This window comes from Microcaecilia unicolor, chromosome 2 (genome assembly GCF_901765095.1).
Source record: "Microcaecilia unicolor chromosome 2, aMicUni1.1, whole genome shotgun sequence".
NCBI lineage: Eukaryota > Metazoa > Chordata > Amphibia > Gymnophiona > Siphonopidae > Microcaecilia > Microcaecilia unicolor.
This window is the reverse complement of record NC_044032.1, coordinates 268,244,167-268,267,043: the sequence shown is the minus strand read 5'-3', so window position 1 is coordinate 268,267,043 and position 22,877 is coordinate 268,244,167. Positions and strand designations below refer to the sequence as shown.

Genomic DNA, 22,877 nt, shown 5'->3' with positions numbered 1-22,877 from the left:
GCGACTTTGGGTAAATTAAAGATTTCAAGGAAAGTCGGGGAGCTGAGGGAGGGGGCTGGGGTTTGAATGAATCGCTGGACATGGAGGGAACGGAGGGCAGGGGAGAGAGGAGACATGCTGGACATGGATGGGAGGGGAGGGCAGGGAAGAGAGAATTGCTGGATGTGGATGGGAGGAGAGGGCAAGGGAGAGGAGAGGAGAATCGCTGGACATGGATGGCAGGGAGGACAGGAGGCAAAGGAGAATTGCTGGACATGGATGAGAGGGGAGGTCAGGGGAGAGAGATTCGCTGGACGTGGATGGCAGGGGAGGACAGGGGGGCAGAGGAGAATCGCTGGACATGGATGAGAGGGGAGGGCAGGGGAGAGAGGAGACATGCTGGACATGGATGGGAGGGGAGGGAAGAGAAGAGAGAATTGCTGGACATGGATGGGAAGGGAGGGCAGAGAAGAATCACTGGACATAGAGGGGAGGGCAGGGGAGAGAGGAGAATCGCTGGACATAGAGGGGAGGGCAGGGGAGAGAGGAGAATTGCTGCACATGGATGAGAGGGGAGGGCAGGGGAGAGAGGAGACATACTGGACATGGATGGGAGGGAAGGTCAGCGAAGAGATTCGCTGGACATGGAGGGCAGGGGAGAGAGGAGAATCGTTGGACATGGATAAGAGGGGAGGTCATGGGAGAGAGGAGAATTGCTGGACATGGAGGGGAGGGGAGAGGGGAGAATCGCTGGACATGGATTTGAGGGGAGGGCAGAGGAGAGGAGACATGCTGGACATGGATGGGAGGGGAAGGCAGGGAAGAGAGAATTGCTGGACGTGGATGGGAGGAGAGGACAGGGGACAGGAGAGGAGAATCACTGGACATGGATGGCAGGGGAGGACAGGAGGCAAAGGAGAATTGCTGGACATGGATGAGAGGGGAGGTCATGGGAGAGAGATTCGCTGGACATGGAGGGCAGGGGAGAGAGGAGAATCGTTGGACATGGATAAGAGAGGAGGGAAGGGGAGAGAGGAGAATCGCTGGACATGGATGGCAGGTGAGGACAGGGGATAGAGGAGAATCGCTGGACATGGGAGGGGAGGGAAGGGGAGAGAGAATTATTGCTTTATATGGATACAGGGGAGGGAAGAGAGAGGAGAAGTGCTGGACATGGATGGAGGAGAGGAAAGAAAAAAGAAGAAGATGCACATGGATGGAGATGAGGGAAAGAGAAGAGAGGAGAAAAACTGCACATGGATAGAGAAAAAAGGCAAAAGCTGGATCCACATTATACCTCCTCCAGTCAATTCCACGGAGGAGGACCGAGATTTTACTTATGGATGTAGGGCAAGAAATGAAGAAGAAAGGAGGAAAGTAAAAAAATATATGGAAAGGAAGCCCTGGAAACGGAGTTAAGAGAACAGAGAGCAGCAGAATCAGAGACTGGGACCAATATGGATAGAAACACAAAGTCACCAGACAACAAAGGTAGAAAAAATCATTTTATTTTCATTTTAGTGTTTGGAATATGTCCAATTTGAGAATTTACATCTGCTGTCTTATTTTGCACTGGGTATACTGGAGCTGTAACAGCTTACAGAAATTATTTATAATGAAAAAAAAATCACATTTTTTTCTCCTATACTAGTATAATATTTTCAATGATGTCTGTTTATATGCGCTATGGCTGGTATAAGGGGTGTGGCTAATGTGGGTGTGGTCATAATAGGGGTGGAGTCATATGCGGTGACTCCGCCCACAATGAGTACCAGCATCTTTTTTTCTACAAAAAAAGCACTGTTTAAAACAGCCACATAAGACACAGAGTTTAACATCTATCTCCAGGAAGAGGAGGAGAAGGAAGAGGAGGAGCAGCCTGATTGAGCTCACACAGACTGGCACAGTTTAAGACCAGCATGATTGCTGATCTCTGTGTATGAGAGCTGTCCTGCAGAAGGACCACGATTGACTGGAAAAGTACATATGAGAATGGAGCAGATATAGAACAGTTCACAGAAGAGAGGGTGTATGAACAACTTGAAAATCTAAAGGTGGACAAAGCCATGGGACCGGACAAGATCCACCTCAGGATATTGAGGGAGCTCAGAGAGGTTCTGGTGGGTCCTCTTAAAAGATTAATAAATCTTTGAAGACAGGAGCGGTTCCGTGGGATTGGAGAATAGCAGATGTTGTCCCTCTTAACAAAAGTGGTGATAGGGAAGAAGCTGGAAACTACAGGCCGGTAAGCCTCACTTTGGCTATTGGAAAGTAATGGAAGTGATGCTGAAGGAAAGGATAGTGAATTTCCTGAAAGCCAATAAGTTGCAAGATCCAAGACAACATGGTTTTACCAAAGGTAAATCGTGCCAAACGAACCTCATTGAATTCCTTGACTGGGTGAGCAGAGAATTGAATCAAGGATGTGCTATAGATGTAATCTACTTAGATTTCAGCAAAGCTTTTGACACGGTTCCCCACAGGAGGCTCTTGAATAAACTTGACAGGCTGAAGACAGGACCCAACATGGTGAACTGGATTAGAAACTAGTTGAAGGACAGACGCCAGAGAGTGGTGGTTAATGGAATTCACTCGGAAGAGGGAAAGGTGAGTAGTGGAGTGCCTCAAGGATCGGTGCTGGGGCCGATTCTGTGCAATATATTTGTGAGTGACATTGCCAAAGGGTTAGAAGGTAAAGTTTGCCTTTTTGCAGATGATACCAAGATTTGTAACAGAGTGGACACCCTGGAGGGAGTGGAAAACTTGAAAAAGGATCTGCAGAAGTTAGAAGAATGGTCTAATGCTTAGCAATTAAAATTCAATGCAGAAATGCGAAGTGATGCACTTAGGGAGTAGAAATCCACGGGAGACGTATGTGTTAGGCGGCGAGAGTCTGATATGTAGAGATAGGGAGAGGGATCTTGGGGTGATAGTATCTGAGGATCTGAAGGTGACAAAAGTGTGACAAGGCAGTGGCTGTAGCCAGAAGGTTGCTAGGCTGTATAGAGAGAGGTGTGACCAGCAGAAGAAAGGAGGTGTTGATGCCCCTGTACAAATCGTTGGTGAGGCCCCAACAGGAGTATTGTGTTCAGTTTTGGAGCCCATATCTTGCTACGGATGTAAAAAGAATTGAAGCAGTGCAAAGAAAAGCTACAAAAATGGTATGAGATTTGCGTTACAAGACGTATGAGGACAGACTTGCTGACCTGAACATGCATGCCCTGGAGGAAAGGAGAAACAGGGGTGATATGATACAGGCGTTCAAATATTTGAAAGGTATTAATCTGCAAACAAACCTCTTCTGGAGATGGGAAGGTGGTAGAACTGGAGGACATGAAATGAGGTTGAAAGGGTGCAGACTCAAGAAAAATTTCACGGAGAGAGTGATGGATACTTGGTATGCCCTCCTGCGGGAGGTGGTGGTGATGAAAACAGTAACAGAATTCAAAAATGCGTGGGATAAACATAAAGGAATCCTGTTCAGAAGGAATGGATCCTCAGAAGCTTAGCAGAGATTGAGTGGCAGCACCCGTGGTTGGGAGGCAGGAATAGTGCTGGGCAGACTTCTACGGTCTGTGCCCTGAAAATGGCAGATACAAATCAAGGTCAGGTATACATATAAAGTAGCACATATGAGTTTATCTTGTTGGGCAGTCTGGATGGACCGTACAGGTCTTTCTCTGCCATCATCTACTATGTTACTATGTACATTTAGAGGAGAGGGGCATGAGGATGAGAGGAAGAGGAGGAGGGAGACAAGGCTTTTTGCTACACCGTTCAAAAAAGGAGTTTAAAAACAGCATGATTTGATATATGAGCCCTGACAAGCCAGACCCCTCTGGGTTTTGTGAAAGTTAGGATGGAGTCAGGGGCATTTGACATTACTTCCTGTCACATGACTCAACCAAGATGGTAGCGAGTACTGTGAAACAGGACATGATGGGGCACCCAGTAGTCACTACTATCTTGGAAATGGGGCGTGGCCTGGGTGGTTATGTCATCACTTCTTGTGATAATCCCAAAAGGGGCAGGATTTGGGGCATGGTTATGTAAATAAGGTGGGGTTATGGGTGGAATTATGCAAAAGTGTGGGGCTTGGGCAGGGCTATTACACCATATCTGGTGCTGTCATCAAAGGGGCAGGATGGGCAGGGCATAAGAATAGAGGCCAACTGAATTTCAGTTTCAATATTTGCACCGAAACCAGCCGAAATCCGGGTTTCTGTTTCAGCTGAAAATGCCATTGCATTTTAGCTGAAACCAAAACTCTCTCCCCTCCCCCCCCTGCGATCACTCTCCACCCCCCCTTGGGTCGCCAACCACCCAAAGGCCCTCCCCAGGCCTACCTTTAAATGCCCTGGTAATCTAGTGGCCTACTACTACTTAACATTTCTAAAGCGCTACTAGGGTTACGCAGCGCTGTACAGTTTAACAGAGAAGGGCAGTCCCTGCTCAAGGAGCTTACAATCTAAAGGACAAGTGTACAGTCAGTCAAATAGGGGCAGTCTAGATTTCCTAAATAGAGGCATAAAGGTACTTTCTCTGTCCCTAGTGGGCTCACAATCTTAAGTTTTTGTGCCTGGGGCAATGGAGGGTTAAGTGACTTGCCCAAGATCACAAGGATCTGCAGTGGGAATTGAACTCAAGTCACTAGGATCAAAGCCTGCTGTACTAACCATTAGGCTACTCCTCCGCAATCCCCAGTTGCTCTTGCTCCTGCTGATTCCTCAGTCAAAGTGGCTTGGCAGCTTCACAAGACTGCCATGGGAAGTCCCAATGGTCATTCTGAGATTGGAAGTCGCATAAGCAGGGAAAGAGATGATGAATGAGGAAATTACAGAGAAGTGGGGAGGAAAAATGTGTGTGGAGGGGTGAGTGAGGGATGTAAGCAGGAGGAGGAAAGGTCAATGGAAGAGATTAGGTGGGATGAAAAGAAACACAAGAAAAAGATTTTTTTTAAATGAGGGGAGAAAGCTAATCAATGCCTATCTGAGGGGAGGGGGAGAAAACTCTCCCTCTGCCACTATTCTGAACTCCCTATCTTATTATGTCCCTCCCCCCAACGAAGTCAGTAAATCATGCCTATGGGTTTTATACGGTTTGTCAGCCCTATAGATACCGCACACACCCTCCCAAGCACAATGGGCCTTGTCCCACTACTCAGTGGGAATTCCTGTGGAGGAATTTATCAGCCCTGTGGTATGCTGCTGCTAACATTGTATTCATCCTGAATGAATACTATTGTAGGTCATAAAGTTGCTTTTAATGATCATTGAATACTTCTGAACGATTTGACTTGAGAAGGCAAAATTTTATTATTATTTTAGAACAGAAATACAATCTGACATGGATGCCGCATGGGATCTAGACAGTACACAGGAACTGTTCAGAAGTCTGTCCATCACCCTGAAGGAGAAAAATGCATGCTCTAGGCATGACTGAAGAGAGAAACTAGAGAAAGGCTATAAGACACCAAAGGAAAATTAACCTGATACAATGGTAACAGCTGCTTATACAAAATCCTGTCATATATCGCCACAAATGAATTTGGTACAACCATAACAACTAAAAGATCAATTCTGTCCACTTTGGGACTTAGAAAAATATCAGGCAAAAATAGTATGTGCCAGAGACTGGGAGAAGGCCTAATGCTTAAAGGATTTTAATCAGGCTTACTGAAAGGGCCAGAACCACTTAAATATGCATGTTCCCCATTATACTTTCCATGAGGATATGTAGTCGCTTCTCTGACCCCTTGGACCTCATGACATGGCATCAGCGCATTGTAGTAGGCATTAAGCTGAATAAAGCTGCCCATTTGCTGTCAAATATTGCTCAGGTTACTGTTCCAAATGTTTACATAACCTTCTTCTCATGGGAAAAGTATTGAATAAGCAGAGTAAGACAAACATGTTAATCACATACAAGAAACAGAAGCTAGTTATCTGACAGAGTTTTAAAAACAAAACTAAAAGAGAAAAAAGTTAATCAATGGAATCATATCACTCAATGAACATCGTTATTTCTACCAGTGTTCTATAAGATCATAAGACTTGCCATACTGGGTCTGACCAAAGGCCCATCTAGCCCAGTATCTTGTGTCCCACAGTGGTCAAGCTAGGTCGCAAGTACTTGACATGTTCCCAACGAAAGGCATTCTTCCACTGTTCCTGCTGCCTTACAACACAGAAGTCATGAATAGCTCCATAACCTCTCATAAGTGCAAATAATAAGTCACAAGGCCAAGATGCTACGCACATGACCATATCATTACTACTGCTACTTTTATAGCACTTTATTGATAGCAAACCTGGTGTCCTATGTCCTTCTGCTTAATAGTCAGGCAACTTTGGGGATATTCAAAGCCTAAGGAGTGGGTAACTTTGCCTGGTTATTTCCAACCAAGATATTCAGCTATGTTTACCCAGGTAATTTTGCAGCTGAATATCTAGGCTTGTGGCTAGATGTACCCATTCTAAAGTTTGAGCAGGTACATGTAGGCACCAAATATCACATTCACTGGCTAAACACTGAGAACCTGCTCCAGGAATGCTTCTGGCCCATTCCTTTTTTTTTCTCTCTCTTGCTGAGATTAATTTAAGCAGCTTGAAGTTCTATCCGTGCAAATTTAGCCAGATCAAGGGGCCAGATTTTGAACTGGTTTTAACCAACCAATCTTTTGAAAGTCGATCCCTTCATGCCTGCTTAAAATATCCATCCAATTGAAATGGTGTACATGAGATGGCATGCTGACCTCATGGTGTTACTGTAGTGAATGTACCTGCTTTCTCTTTTTGCACACGTTATCTAAGCTTATCAGCACCTGCTATCTTCTAACCAACCCTGGCAGTGGCCCTGAAGACCCTTCTTCCTACAGATAATTCAGAGAACGGAGGGTAGGGTTATGGACAAAATACCCTGACTTGTCCTCCTGCTACATAAGGTTACGAAAAAATGCCCCCCTTTATAATCTTGCTTTCCCTCTTATATGTGCTTACAGAGTTCATGTGTCCTTTATGCATTAGCTTTATTACTACTATAAGGCTGTACAAATTTGCATTCAAACTTCAAAAAAAAATATAAAGCTATTTATGGTTTTTTTTATGAATTTCATTGAGATCTGGAATCCTAGAAGTGCATTTTTATGATCTTGGGCATCTAGAGCAACGAATGGTTCTCAACCCGGTCCTTAGGTACATTCCTTGCCCTATAGGAAAACCTCATGAATATCAGACTGACTAGTGGGTACTCAGGGACAGGACTGACAATGGATGCTCTACAGCAGACTTGTCCACTATCTCCCATAGTATGCAACTCTCTTTCTCATACATATTCATTAGGGAAATCCTGAAAATCTATCTGGTTTGCAGCTATTGAGGGCTGAACCTGCTCTAGAGGGACAGTCTTGCCAAGCTCCTCTGTTGGGGGGGGGGGGGGTATTTACACTGGTGATGCTGACCCTCTGACACTGGGAATGCCCCAAACAGGGCTGTGACTCTTCCAGACACGAAGAGAGGGAGATCTTTAGTCATCCCATAAATATTTTCTTTCATTTTGTCCCATTTCTGCAATTATGCTTTTCCTATGACTATACCCATTCCTTTTATCACTAAAGTTATAGACGTCTTGACTTCTGATGACTGCTATTAATGATCTCACTGATTGGCTCTTAGCAGTGACTGAAACACCCTTGAGATGACATCTGGGAGTCATGTCCTTTTAATCCTTCATCTTATAGTGCTCAACGTTGACACGGTGTAAATAATAGAGCTTTGTATATATCTTACATTAATTTTCATTTGTTACCCTGTTTACAGATGGAGAGGGGACTCTCAATGAATGTTACTTCCTGCTAATGTTCCACAACATTTATACTGTATGTTTTTCATATAGAGATCTAACTTATATGCTAAGACAATTGTACATATATTTTTCCTACAGATGAGTCAAGGTTTATTCACACTTGTAGTTCCACCTGGACCTACTATGTTGGAGGCAGAGGAGGATCCGTCCTTGTCAGAAGAAGAGGAGGAGGTCCAGCCACCTCCAGTGTTCCCCAGAAACCAGAACCCCTGAAAGCGAGCCACACATAACAGAGAAAAAGGCATTTGTAATATTCCCAATATTTAAAAAATATTTTGCGGGGTCCACTGTTTTAGTTCTAGTTCTCTATTAAAAGGATGCCTGCAGATATAACCAGTCAACACAACCTTTTGTTTGTACATGCTTGTGTTGTGTGCTTTCATCCAGAGGTAGGTTACAATTGTGAAGGATGTAATAGGAAAACGTGATGTGATATTATGTGAACAGGCGGGTATGATTTAATAGATAGGTTTGTACGTGTGTTAAAGTTTATACAAGGGTAGTAGAAACTAAGGTGATGCGATACAGCACAAGTATGCATGGGCACGAGCTATACCAATTGTAGCAAAATATACAAGACTGGGCTATGTTTTAATGCTTGCCTCTATGAGTTGAAAGCATATGTGTTGGAGTGACTGTGGCACTCTGCAGACCCTGGAAGAGTACATGTGACAAAGTGCTGTGAAGTAGGTGTTAGGGAAGTGACAGTAGTGATGTGAAGGGAGGCCTGCACAGCAGTTTAGAAAAGTTTCCGCTAAACACTGTGCACTGGATAAAGTGGTACTGTTCTTTTAAAATCGATGAGAAATGGCTTCTGAAATGGGACATTTTTATGAGCTTTGCTCTCACCTTTCTTTCCTATTCCACAGAAGGCATGAGTTGGCTCTCTTGATTTTCAGCAGGACCTATATATTCTATTTCAAGCCTGCTGGAGACCAGTAAAATATTACATATACCTGTGAGTGGACACCTTACGTGGATAAATCCTTGTGGGCCGTTTCCAGGATGCAGAGGCCATTAACAAATGAAATTGAAGAGGTGAATTCCAAAAACTCTTAAGTACATTTTATGTTTTTAAAAAATAAGTTCATACCAGAAACAGACTGCCTTTATAGATAGCCATAGGGTGTGTGAAATTTGCACATTTATTCATAAGGTATATGATATTCAGTGAAAAGAAAATGTCTTATGTTAGCCAGAATTCTTGAAAATAAAATTTGCATTTATTCAGGGAACAGCTTTTCATACTTAATATAGGTTTTGAAACTCACTTCTTCAATTATACAGATTCCTGTGTGTTCGTTACACAGATCTCCCCAGGAGACCATTTCAGAAAGACAGTTGCTACTTGTCAATACACACTTTTCCCAAGATATTTGCTCTTTGGAACCTAAAAACAGAGGACATGTTTTGACCCCATAACTATGGGTTGGACAGCATGCAATAATAAAACATAATGGCGCTTTAGTAGGCAATACAGAGATTGTCATCATAGCTAGAAAGGATCTGATAAATAAAATTCTTTGAACACATAAACAACGTTCATCTCTATGTAGAAAAAAATAAATTGTATTATAATTTATTGTGCCAGCAATGCTCTTTAGAATACCTTCAGTCAGGTCAAACATTAAATTACCCTGTCATGAAAGAAAATAGAGACATTTTTTTTCCTCAAGTATTTGATAAAATCACCACAATTTGAAAAAAAAAACCCATCTACACCAGTAAAACAATAGCAGATCATACAGAAGCTAATTCGAAAATATTTATAATTTAAGAATACATTTCTTCTTTTCATCTGCTTTGCACTTATACAATCATTCCTATGCTTGTAAACCAGATTTTAGTTACTGTAGGCCTCTGTACCAATGAGGCAACCACAGAATCAGCCATTGAACTCATGTGAAGGAGGTGCTTGAAGGCGATGAGCCTTTGAGGCTGTTGAGTGCTGCATGAATCCTGAAGTGCAACCTGGACTCCATGGAGTAATCTTTGTAATTAGTCCTACAATGCACAAAACCATTCCGTTAGCGCGTTCATTTTGTTATCTGTGTTTTGCAGTTGCTCAGGGTGTGTGAAAGAAGCTGCTAGGCAACACAAAGACAAATAAAAAAAAAAAACCCAAACAAATCAATCTTATTCTGATCAATTTCTCAGCTACTCTTAGAGAAAGCTTTTTCTAAATCTTGCATTCAACAGTGAAACTTGCTTATTGAAGTCTGGCTTACAGTATAAGACAAGCACCTGCTCTGTGTCAGAGGGCCAGGTGTACAAAGCATTTTTTCCACAAAGATGAAAAATATTTTGTAGATCAGCCCCATAGACAAATGAAAGGGGTCACAAGAGTACTTTTTCAGTATTTAGCTCCTGTGTTTTACTGAAGTACTTAAAAATTAATCTGCCTGCTCTCCCACTGATGCATGTGCTTACATTTCAGAGCATGCATGATAGGAAGAGGAAAGCCATGTTGCAATATATGTCATCTCTGTGTTTGGATGGGATAATTAAGGAGCCACCTAGTCAGTAGTGTAGCCAGACCTCAATTTTTGGGTGGGCCTGGGGGTGGACTGGGTGGGCATGACCCACATATTTCCTCTCTGTCCATCCCCCTCCCGTAAAGATAAATACCTGGGCTGGCGGGGATCTCTGGGCCCTGCCAGCTGAAGAATCTTCTGGAGGCCCCCAAGGCTTGAGAAGTCTCATCCCTGCACCAGTCACCAGCGTGGCGGGAAGCAGCGTTGCCTACCTGCTTTTTAAAATAATTCGTCTCCCCAGGTTCCGCTGCATTTACTTCTTCGCCCATCGCAAAGCGCTGCCATTTGTACAGGCAGCTCCGCTCCCCTTTGCCGCGTCCATCTGGCCCTCTCTGATCCACTTCCTGTAGTGGATACTTAGGGCAGGATGGACGCGGCAAAGGGGAGCAGAGCTGCCTGTGCAAACGGCAGCGCTTTGCGACGGGCGAAGAAGTAAATGCAGCGGAGCCTGGGGAGACAAATTATTTTTGCAGGCAGGCAGGAAACACTGCTGAATGCTGCTTCCTGGACCCGGCGGAGCCGCGGGAGAAAAGGTAGCGACAGCAGCAGGATGTTGAATGGGTGGGCCTGGAGGGAAAGTGGCTGGGCCTGACCAGGCCCACCCATGGCTACGCCCCTGCCTAGTCTGAGGAAGCAGAATGCAAGCAGATAACAATATTCTGGACATTTACCATGAGGTGGTTGCTTATAGGCGTAAGTGACCTCTTACAGAATACCAAGAAGGAAAAGAATGTGTAATGTTTGGTGACACATACTTTGCCAGTGGGCATGCGCATGGGTGGAGTTTGGGTAGAGCATGAGCAGAGCACACAGATATGCTTGTTAATTATAATACTGTATAAGTTACATGTGCTTTGACTAATATCTATGCATGAGCATTTACGCAGCTATGAAGAAATTAGATCTTACCTGCTAATTTTATTTCCATTTGTAGAACCAGACCACTCCAAACTTGTGGTTGTTGTGTCCATTGACCAGCAGGTGGAGACAGGGAGTGCAGAATTGTGCTGTGCCTTGATAGGAGTGCAGTATTTAGATAGCAACACCGTAAAAACATGATCAAAACAGAACATCCTCCTTCTGCCAATAAACATAGCAAGAACTAGAAACACTTGCTTAACAAGAGAACCTAGAAGATTAGATGAAAAAGGTTTTGTCTGCGATAAGTCACAAAAATCACATGGAAATAATATCAACAGGTAGTTGGACTGGTCTGGGTGCTACTAAAGGAAAGAAAATTAGTAGATAAGATCCAATTTTTGCTTCCTTAGTGTTGGCACCAGACCAGTCCAAACTTGTGCAATGTAAAAAAGCAGCCCTAAACACAGGAGGGAACCAAACACCCTGCTCTGAAGCACCAAACACCACTTTCTCTTTAGTTGCCGAATCCAGAAGAGTATGAAGGGAGAACCACTTGGCTGCCTTACAAATATCTAAAGGCGAAACAGAATTATGCTCCACCCAAGATGGTGATTCCCTCTTTGTAGAGTGAGCTTTTAACACCGTAGGCAGCTGCTTTCCTGCCAGAAGATAAGCAGAAGAAATCATCTTTTTCAACCAATGAGCATTAGAGGCCGACTCCCCTTTTTTTACCCTACCAGAAAGAATAAACAATTTGTCAGATTTACAACAATCATTAGTAACCTCCAGATACTGCATGAGAACTCTTTTTGACAGCCAATATATTGCAAGGAAGAAAACTCCGAACCATAGTCCTCCCTGTGAAAGGAAAGAAGATTGACTGACAAGATAAGGCTTGACGTTGCAACACTCACCTAGCTCAAGAAAGGTCTGCTAAAAACACAAGGATAAATATTCAGCTGGCAGCAGTCAGCAATTTTTTAGCTGCTGCTGGATTTATGACCAGACATTCAATAATGAGCCATATCTGAGCACCAGCATTAAATATCTGGGTATGTATGGCTGACCAGCACTTATGTAGTTAAGGACCAATATTTAGCCTTTAACTGTATAAATGAAACCAGACAAAGATAGGACTATTTTATAAGGTCCAATTTGTCCAGTTACCTTATCCAATAAAGTATTTAATATCAGCACTTAACCACATAAGTGCTGACTCCGCCCCGGACCAGCCAACATAGCCAGTTGAAATTTAGGTCGTTCGAAGAGATATTCAGCAGCACTATCTAGTTAAGTGCTGCTGAATATCTCCTGGTAGCCCCACACATGCGATTTAATAGGGCAAGAGAATCGTTTTGAATATCGACCTCACAGTCTTCAAAATAAGATTCTTAAGTGTGATATTTTCAAAGATTCAAAAGGTTCTCGCTGAATGAACTTAAGAAACAGATTCAAATTCCAGTGTGGACAAATCATGCAAAAAGGGGGACACAAGTGCCTGACTTATTTAAGGAAATAAACCATATTAGAATGTGCTGCTAAAAAAGAATTTTGTAAGGGACTTCTAAAATGCTAAGGTTGCCACCTGGATTTTCAAGGAGTCTAAGGCTAACTCCCTTTTAAGACCCTCCTGAAAAAAGGCTAAAATGTCAGCTATTAATGAGTGGAAGGGAAGAAGACATCTCCGAACACACTAGCCTTCAAAAATTCTCCACATTGTTGCATAGGCCACTGACATAGATCTCTTTCTCGACTGAAGTAATCACTACCTAAAAATAGTCCTTATTCTTTAGTCGAGACCTCTCGATAGCCAAGCCACAAGACCAAAATGGGATGGATCTTCCACAAGACTTGGCCCCTGACTTTAGAAACCCTTGTGCTGAAGAAGAACAAATGGTAGATTATTTGAAGATGGACTAGATCCATGAACCAGGGTCTTCTGAGCTAATACGGAGCAATCAAAGTTATTCAACCTGGTTGACTTGCAATACAACATAGCACCTGGCCTATCATTGGGCATGGTGGAAAGACATATGTCAGATCCTTTATCAACAGCCAAACAGGGGTGAAGTAACAACACAGAGTAGGATGTGCAAATCCAAACAGCCTTTATTAATGAGACCTGACATGACCACCGTGTTTTGGCTGTAAAGCCTGCGTCGGGAGTCAAAGATTCAGGCTGATATACAAAAACCTTCAGATATGTATTGTAGAAATAAACACCAGAGCCAGCAAGAGAACTGGCTCAAAATGTGGTACAATGTATCAGGTAACAAATAAATGTTGTGTAGCACTTCAAAGAGCTGGAAAAGATATTGCGTTTTGTATATCCTTCTTTGTGTTGTTACTCAGATCCTTTATCAGCAATAATTTCTCCTTCTTACCTACAAATGCACTCAGTCTGCTGCCCCTCACTATCTTTCTACCCTCATCTCCCCTTACGTTCCCGCCCGTAACCTCCGTTCACAGGATAAATCCCTCCTCTCAGTACCCTTCTCCACCACCGCCAACTCCAGGCTCCGCTCATTCTGCCTCGCCTCACCCTATGCTTGGAACAACCTTCCTGAACCCTTACGCCAAGTCCCCTCCCTGCCCGTCTTCAAGTCTTTGCTTAAAGCCCACCTCTTCAATGCTGCGTTCGGCACCTAACCCTTACTGTTCAGTGAATCCAGACTGCCCCTATCGGACCGACCGTTCACTTGTCTATTAGATTGTAAGCTCTTTGAGCAGGGACTGTCTCTCTTTGTTAAATTGTACAGCGCTGCGTAACCCTAGTAGCGCTCTAGAAATGTTAAGTAGTAGTAGTAGTAATAATTGCAGCATGCATCTTTCCCTTCCATGCCATACTCCTTCCAACAACTCAAGAAGCGTGGAGCTTTGGCATTTGTCCTTGTTGCCATGAAATCCAAGACTGGAGGGCCCAAGCAACTCACTACTAAAGGCCACTTGGGACAACTCCTTTTCCCCTGGATCTAGGGAATGTCTGCTGTATGCTGCCGATAAGCTACTGAGGCTCTTCACCCAGCTGAATAGAAGGTGCACTTTCAGAGTCAACGGAATGAAGGCTCATTAATATAAGCTACTGCTGAGGCATTTCCCAATAATATTCAGATTTTCCTGGAAGGTGGTTGGCAAAAGCAAGAAGAGCATTCCATATTGCTTTCAATTCTAGGAGTACAATGCCTCCATCAAGGACCATTTGTTCTGAGCCCGCTGGTCTTGAAAGTGAAACTAGCTGGTAAAACTAACATCTATGGTAACTACCACCACTACCAATCCAAGATCGTTAATGGAATTCCTTTCAACAAATCGAAGGGTTGAAACCACCAATGCATACTGTGTCTCGCTCATGGCACCACTTCCAAGGTTGGAGCCACAGACCCTAGGACTTGCATGTAATCCCAAGCCTGAGGAATGTGCTGAAGCACATGGAGTCTTATTTCAGACTGAAGCTTTCTAATTCTGTGATTTAGGAGAAACACTCATCTCTTCTGTCAAACAAAATCCCTAGATATTCCAGTGATTGAGTGGGAAGGAGCTTGCTCTTGTCAAAATTGACTATCCAGCCAAGATTCTAAAGGAGCTACAGCACTCATGACATGATTTGAATACTCTCCTAATGGGAGGACATCCAGATAAGGATGAACTCGGATCCCCTCCAGATAAAGAAACACTGTCACTACTACCATTACCTTTGAAAAGGTTTGAAAGTTGTCATTAAACCAAACAGCATTGCTCAAAACTGAAAATGTTGGCCTAGAAATTGCAAATCTGAGGAATTTTTGATGCAAAGGCCAAATGGAAATGTGGACTAAGCCTCCTTGAGATCCAGAACAATGAGGGATTCCCCCGACAAACAGATGTTTTCATGGAGTGCAACATCTTCATTGTGAAATGAGAAACTCAAAGTCTATGGTTGAAATTCTTGAGGTCCAGAATGGGTTGAAAAGTTCTCTCTTTCTTGAGAACTACAAAATAGACAATGAAGCTCATTTTCAAAGCACATAGACTTACAAAGTTACGTGGAGGGGCATAATCGAACATCACCAGCAAAATAGATCGCCGGCGATCTATTTTGGCAGCGGCGCAACAGCTGGCTGGAACCGGCGATCTTTTTTTTCGATAATACGGTTTAGCCCGGCCAAATGCCAGAGTTCGCCGGTTTTGTTTTTCAGCGATAATGGAAAAAAATGCCAGCCATCTCAAACCCAGCGAAATCCAAGGCATTTGGTCATGGGAGGAGCCAGCATTTATAGTGCACTAGTCCCCCTGACATGCCAGGACACCAACCGGGCACCCTAGGGGGCACTTCTAAAAATGCTTAAAAAATACACAAATAGCTCCCAGGTGCATAGCTCCCTTACCTTGGGTGCTGAGCCCCCCCCAAACCCCCCCAAACCCACTTCCCACAACTCTACACCATTACCATAGCCCTTATGGGTGAAGGGGGGCACCTACATGTGGGTACAGTGGGTTTTGGGGGTTTTTGGAAGGCTCAACCCTTAGCACCACGAGTGTAACAGGTAGGGGGGGATGGACCTGGGTCTGCCTGCTTGAAGTGCACTGCACCCATTAAAAACTGCTCCAGGGACTTGCATACTGCTGTCAGGGAGCTGGGTATGACATTTGAGGCTGGCATAGAGGCTGGTAAAAAAAGGTTTTGATTTGTATTTTTTTTAGTGTGGCAGGGGGTTGGTGACCACTGGGGGACTATGGGGAGGTCATCCCCCATTCCCTCTGGTGGTCATCTGGTCAGTTGGGGCACCTTTTTGAGGCTTGGTCGTGAAAATAAAAGGACCAAGTAAACCTGGCAAAATACTGCTTAATGCCGCTTTTTTTTCCATTATCCGCGAAAGCCGGCTATCTGGTAGCCACACCCATGCCCGCCCATGTCCCGCCTTCACTATGCCGCCGACACACCCCCTTGAACTTTCGCCGGTGCGGCGACAGGAAAGCGGCGATAGTGTCAAAAAAGCCACTTTCGATTATACCGATTTCGCCACCTCCCGATTTATGTCGGAAGATCGCCGGTGATCACTTTCGAAAATAAGCCTGAGAGGTTACTATCAGGCTTATTTTCGAAAGAGAAGGACGCCTATATTTCAACACAAATCAGAAGATGGGCATCTTCTCACAGGGTCGCCCAAATCGGTATAATTGAAAGTCAATTTTGGGCGTCCCCAACTGCTTTCCGTCATGGGGATGACCAAAGTTCACGGGGGCATGTTTGAGGCGTAGCAAAGGCGGGACTTGGGCGTGCCTAACACATGGGCGTCCTCGACCCATAATGGAAAAAAAAGAGCGTCCCTGACGAGCACTTGAACGACTTTACCTGGTCCTATTTTTCTTACGACCAAGCCACAAAAAGGTGCCCGAAATGACCAGATGACCACCGGAGAGAATTGGGGATCACCTCCCCTTACTCCCCCAGTGGTCACCAACCCCCTCCCACCCTCAAAAAAACATCTTTAAAAATATTTTCTGCCAGCCTCAAATGTCATACTCAGGTCCATCACAGCAGTATGCAGGGTCCCTGGAGCAGTTTTAGTGGGTGCAGTGCACTTCAGGCAGACGGATCCAGGCCCATCCCCCCCTACCTGTTACACTTGTTGTGGTAAATGTGAGCCCTTCAAAACCCACCAGAAACCCACTGTACCCACATCTAGATACCCCCCTTCACCCATAAGGGCTACGCTAGGGGTGTACAGTTGTGGGTAATGGGTTTTGGTGGGGGCTCTGCACACAAGGTAAGGGAGCTATGTAACTGGGAACAATTTGTGAAGTCCACTGCAGTGCCCCCTAGGGTGCCCGGTTGGTGTCCTGGAATGTCAGGGGGACCAGTGCACTACGAATGCTGGCTCCTCCCATGACCAAAGGGCTTGCATTTGGTCGTTTCTGAGATGGGCGTCCTTGGTTTCCATTATCACCGAAAATCAGAAACGACCAAGTCTAGGGACGACCATCTCTAAGGACTACCTAAATGTCAAGATTTGGGCGTCCCAGACCGAATTATAGAAACGAAACATGGACATCCATCTTGTTTCGATAATACGGGTTTCCCCGCCCCTCCAAAGGGACGTTTTGCGAGGACGTCCTCAGCAAAACTTGGGCGTCCCTTTCAATTATGCCCCTCTATGTGATTTTGTAAGTCTCTAAGTGCTTTGAAAATGAAGCACCTAAATATCTGACTTGATGCTTTTCTGCGCTTGTAACTAGAATACCTGCTCCCAGAATTTTGAGTTCAAGCAAAGTGGAGTTCACTGCCCACTTCCTGAAAGGATTTCTGCAAAGAGATTCTAAGAAGAAATCTGTGATGGAGCAATAAAATCCCAGTTTGTACCCATCGATTATTTCCCGGTCCCTAGAGGAAGCTGGAGAGATGACTTCCTATCACCTCCTTCTCAGGCATTGTATATCATGAACGATTGTCTTTACTTTGGTTCAGGGCTCAAGTCCTCCTAAAAGCTGACAGGCCCTAAGTTTGCGTAATACTGCCCTGAGCTTCAGATCAGTACCAAGCCACATGATCAATTGAGAAACCTAAGTGCAAGCTAGAATGAGGAACGGGCATAGGTGGGCTGACAGATTAACATAGTGCAAACATCATATTGTCACAGATGTTCTGCAGTTGCAGAACCTGATAACTCCAAAGGAAGGTGACTTTGTATTCCTAGAAGAACCAATATTATTATTAGCATTTCTAGGTAAAATTATTATTAGTCTTTCTGAGTACTAACCAACTTATTATCATATATCCAATAAGTGCTAACCATGATATTATCATAGCCAATAAGTGTGTTTATTGCCTTATTACCTATGAATAATTTGTTGCCACCATGAAGGTATAAGAGTGATTGTAGTTCCTACTTCTAGGGAGATCTGGATTGCGAATACCTTTGTATAACAACCGTTCTCCCCAAAGCAATTACCAATTGTATCAGTATTTGGTAAGTTACTAATAAAAGATTTGAATTGCTTTCTCAACTGCACGTAGCCTCGGGTGATTTATTTCCCACTAACAAATTACAAGTGGCTGGCCCATTAGTATTTGGGAGGAGGGATAAATTCACCCTAAAATTCAGCATGGATCTAGACACCATCACTGACTGCTTCTAGAACAATGGTTCTCAATCTTTCTTTTCTTGTGAAATACCTAACAGAGTGCATGTACGATACAATTTGCAGCTAAATAAAGAAAAAACCCTCTATATCATTTCATTGTTGCTAAAAATGATGCAAGAGAAATACAGACACCGGAATCTGTATGAAGTTGGGGTGGAAGAGAGGGATGGTCCAGAGGCCTGCAACATTTCCAGTTGGGGCTTGTGATAGAAGTAGGGGACTTGTAAAGGAGATTTCAAGTACCTGACTTCTTGGATCTCAACTTTCCCTGACCTGCCACACATGCTACGTTTTGGTGACACACCTCCCAGATCATGGTAACACACCAATGTGTCCTGACACACTGGTTGAGAACTACTGTTATAGAGGCATCTGCAGAGCAGGATCCCTGCAATGTCAACCTTGCTTGAAAGGAAGTTTGTCTGGGTTGGAACCTAGATCACTGAGAATAAGTAGCCTACAACACTTGACATTTCAGAATTTTAACCTGCTAGAGGAGGCCTTAGAAGATATCTTAGGCTTGTCTTCAAGAAGCCTATGAGGCTTAATCTATCCCAATTCCTTGACAATCTTGTTCAGCTCCTCATCAAACAGTAATTTCCCTTTAAATGGACATTTACTGAGCCTAGCCTTAGATGCTGCCAGCTGCTGACCAATTTCTCAACTAGAGAAAGTGTCAAGCTATCACTGAAATAAAAACCATATTCCAAGAGAGAACGGTAATCAAATCATAAAGACCATCAGCTATATAGGCCATAAGTATTGCTATACTGGGAAAGACTGAAGGTCCATCAAGCCCAGCATCCTGTTTCTAACAGTGGCCAATCCAGGTCACAAGTAGCTGGCAAGATCTTTAAAAAGTATAATACATTTTATGCTGCTTATCCTAGAAATAAGCAGTGGATTTTCCCCATCCATCTTAATAATGGTCTATGGACTTTTCCTTTAGGAAGCCATCCAAACCTTTTTTAAACCCTGATAAGCTAACTGCTTTTACTACATTCTATGGCAATGAATTCCAGAGTTTAATTACATATTGAGTGAAGAATATTTTTCTCAGATTCGTTTTAAATTTACTACTTTGTAGCTTCATCGCGTGCCTCCTAGTCCTAGTATTTTTGGAAAGAATAAACAAGTGATTCACATCTACCGTTCCACTCCACTCATTATTTTATAGACCTCTATCATATCTCCCCTCAGCCATCATTTCTCCAAGCTGAAGAGCCCTAGACACTTCAGCCTGTCCTCATAGTGAAATCTTCCCATTCCCTTTATCATTTTCGTCACCCTTCTATGTACCTTTTCTAATGTTTTTTGAGATGCAGTGACCAGAATTGAACACAATATTCGAGGTGAGGTTGCACCATGGACCGATACAAAGGCATTATAATGCCCTCATTTTTGTTTTCCATTCCTTTTCTAATAATACCTAACATTCTATTTGCTTTCTTAGCCACCACTGCACACTAAGCAGAGGGTTTCAATGTATCATCAATGACGACACCTAGATCCCTTTCCTGGTCGGTGACTTCTAACGTGGAACCTTGCATTATGTAGCTATAATTCGGGTTCCTCTTTCCCACATGCATCATTTTGCACTTGCTGACATTAAATGTCATCTGCCATTTAGATGTCCAGTCTCCCAGTCTCGTAAGGTCCTCTTGTAATTTTTCACAATCCTCTCGTGATTTAACAACTTTGAATAACTTTGTGTTGTCAGCAAATGTAATTACCTCACTAGTTACTCCTATCTCTAGATTATTTATAAATATATTAAAAAGCAGCAGTCCCAGCACAGACCCATGGGGAGCCCCACTATCTACCCTTCTCCATTGAGAATACTGACCATTTAACTGAACTCTCTGTTTTCTATCTTTTAACCAGTTTTTAATCCACAATAGAACACTACCTCCTATCCCATGACTCTTCAATTTCCTCTGGAGTCTTTCATGAGGTACTTTGTCAAACACCATTTGAAAATCCAGAAACACTATATTGACCGGCTCACCTTTATCCACGTTTGTTCACCCCTTCAAAGAAATGTAATAGATTGGGGAGGCAAGATTTCCCCTCACTAAATCCATGTTGGATTTGTCTCATTAATCCATGCTTTTGAATATGCTCTGTAATTTTGTTCTTTATACCATTTTGCATGGCACCGACGTCAGGCTCACCGGTCTATAATTTCCCAGATCTCTTCTGGAACCTTTTTTAAAAATCGGTGTAACATTGTCCACCCTTCAATCTTCCGGTACCATACTCGATTTTAAAGAGAAATTACATATTACTAACAATAGTTCCGCAAGTTCATTTTTCAATTCTATCAGTACTCTGGGATGACTATCATCTGGTCCAGGAGATTTGCTACTCTTCAATTTGTCAAATTGCCCGATTACATCCTCCAGTTTTATAGAGATTTCATTCAATTTCTCCGACTCGTCAGCTTTGAATACCATTTATGGCACCGGTACCTCTCCAAAATCTTCCTCGGTGAAGACCGAAGCAAAGAATTAATTTAATCGCTCTGCTATGGCTTTGTCTTCATTGATTGCCTCTTTTACCCCTTGGTCATCTAGCGGTCCAACCGATTCTTTTGCCGGCTTCTTGCTGTTAATATACCTAAAAAAGTTTTAACTGTGTTTTTGCCTCCAAGCAATCTTTTTTTCAAAGTCCCTCTTTGCCTTCCTCATCAATGCTTTGCATTTTACTTGCTTTCAATAAAAACAGGTGATCCTGGTGGGGCTCCTGATCAAGAGTACAAGAAGGGGGTCCAAATCTTCCACAAAAAAAGAGAAAGCAAAAACACAGGGGTGGAGGTGAACCAAATCCAAATGACCAGCCCAAAACACAGTAGTAAGAGCACCGAAAACAAAGTTTATTTGGACCCTACACGGTCTGTGTTTTGGCTAAAAGCCTTCCTCAGGGGTCTAAAAATGTAAAATATGGCATCTGAATATACAATATAAAATATAAAAAATATATAAAAAAAATATAAGTATAAGACATGATGTATAAGGAGAATAAAAAATTAAAAATAAGAGTAAATACAGATATATTTATATATATCTATAAAACACACACACTATGAAAAATGAATAACAAATAATTATAGAGATATATACATAAAACTATAAATGTATATAAAACAAGGCACATATAGAAAAGACCACATGAAACCTCAATGTGCCAATATAAAAATGACAAGGTAAGGAATATCTAAACTGCAGCTACAATTGTGCATCACTGGAAATTCTATAAATGAAAATGGTAATAAAGTTTTACATACCAAAAAAGCATTTAAGAATGGAGCTACGGTCAGGAGCAAATGAATTTCTAGGAAAGAGGTACAAGTATACTGCTGAATCCAGTGAAGACAGGCTTTCACTACATAGGAACAAATAAGAAGCCTGAAGACCTACAGCATCTACCTCGGAGGAGTGCTTTATCGCTGCCACTATCTTATGATCTTGGAAACCCTTCAAAGCTATACCGTTTCCATAGGAATGGTAGCCTTCTTTGTGACTACTGAAGCCACAATATCTATCTTGGGCTGCTGAAGCTTTTCTTTTTCAGCAATGAGCATAGAATATAATCTAGACATGGCCCTGCCAACATTAAATCCTACTTCAGGGGAATTCAGCTCCACCAAGATGGTCCTGAATCACTGTATGCATATGAAAGACTTCTGAGCATCTACATAAAAGAATCCACCAGAAGGGAAGAAGGCTGATCTAGAGAAGGTTAAATATTCAAAGATTCCAGATACTTAGTAATCAGGAGTAGAAGCTCATCTTTCTTAAAAAGATGAATGACCTTAAGGTCATCTCCCTCCTCTGAGGAGATTTTTTTTTCCTCCTCTACAGGTTCTCTAAGGAATGAAGATCTAGGTGTGAATGGAGTACGCTCAGACCCACCAGAGTGTAAAGATTCCATCACCAAGGTCTAAGTGCTCCAATGTAAGTCTCTTAGGGAAAATAGGATCTGTATAGGAGACTGACTGAGAAGAATCCTGCAACTGAGACCTTTTTAATAGATAAGTCTGATGTAATGATAAAATATGGAGCTTATAGCAGGTGGAGGAAAGAAACTGAAAATAGCAGGCTGCTGCTCTGTGCGGGGTACCATGGTCTCTGAAGCCACTGAGGCCAACTGTAAAGCAGACCTGGAGATAGAGCATCCACCCAAAATAGATGCCATGTACACAGTTCTCTCGGGCAACTCTGATGACTGCAGTGATTCTGAAATACAGTTGCAAAGCAAAACTCCCAAAGGACGCTCTCCCAGACTGACTCTACCTTGCTGTTTCATGCAGCTGGCAAGACAAACAATAAACCGATGCTGCACACCAAGCTCTGTGGTGGGAGTACCTTTTTACTCCTTTAGTGGAAGATGCCATGACGTAAAAGAATAAGCTTTGCTAATGGCAATAACAGCACTTAGAGCAGAAAAACCCTGCAGCTGAATAATAGGGTGTCCACAATACTGCACTCCCTCCCCAAAAGGGCCAGCACAAAGTGG

The 22,877-nt window shown here is 43.2% G+C and overlaps 1 protein-coding gene across 5 annotated transcripts in view; it reads right to left on the bottom strand.

The window, feature by feature from the left end:
• Positions 1-5,275: 5,275 nt before the first annotated feature.
• The window catches only part of TTC39B (tetratricopeptide repeat domain 39B), a 292,928-nt gene continuing 275,326 nt past the window's right edge, over positions 5,276-22,877 (bottom strand). For all 5 annotated transcript variants that reach the window (XM_030194157.1, XM_030194159.1, XM_030194161.1 and 2 more), the window contains one exon: positions 5,276-9,846. In XM_030194157.1, coding sequence (XP_030050017.1) covers positions 9,741-9,846 — 106 coding nt within the window. In that variant the 3' untranslated portion in view covers positions 5,276-9,740. The remainder of the gene's footprint in view (positions 9,847-22,877) is intronic.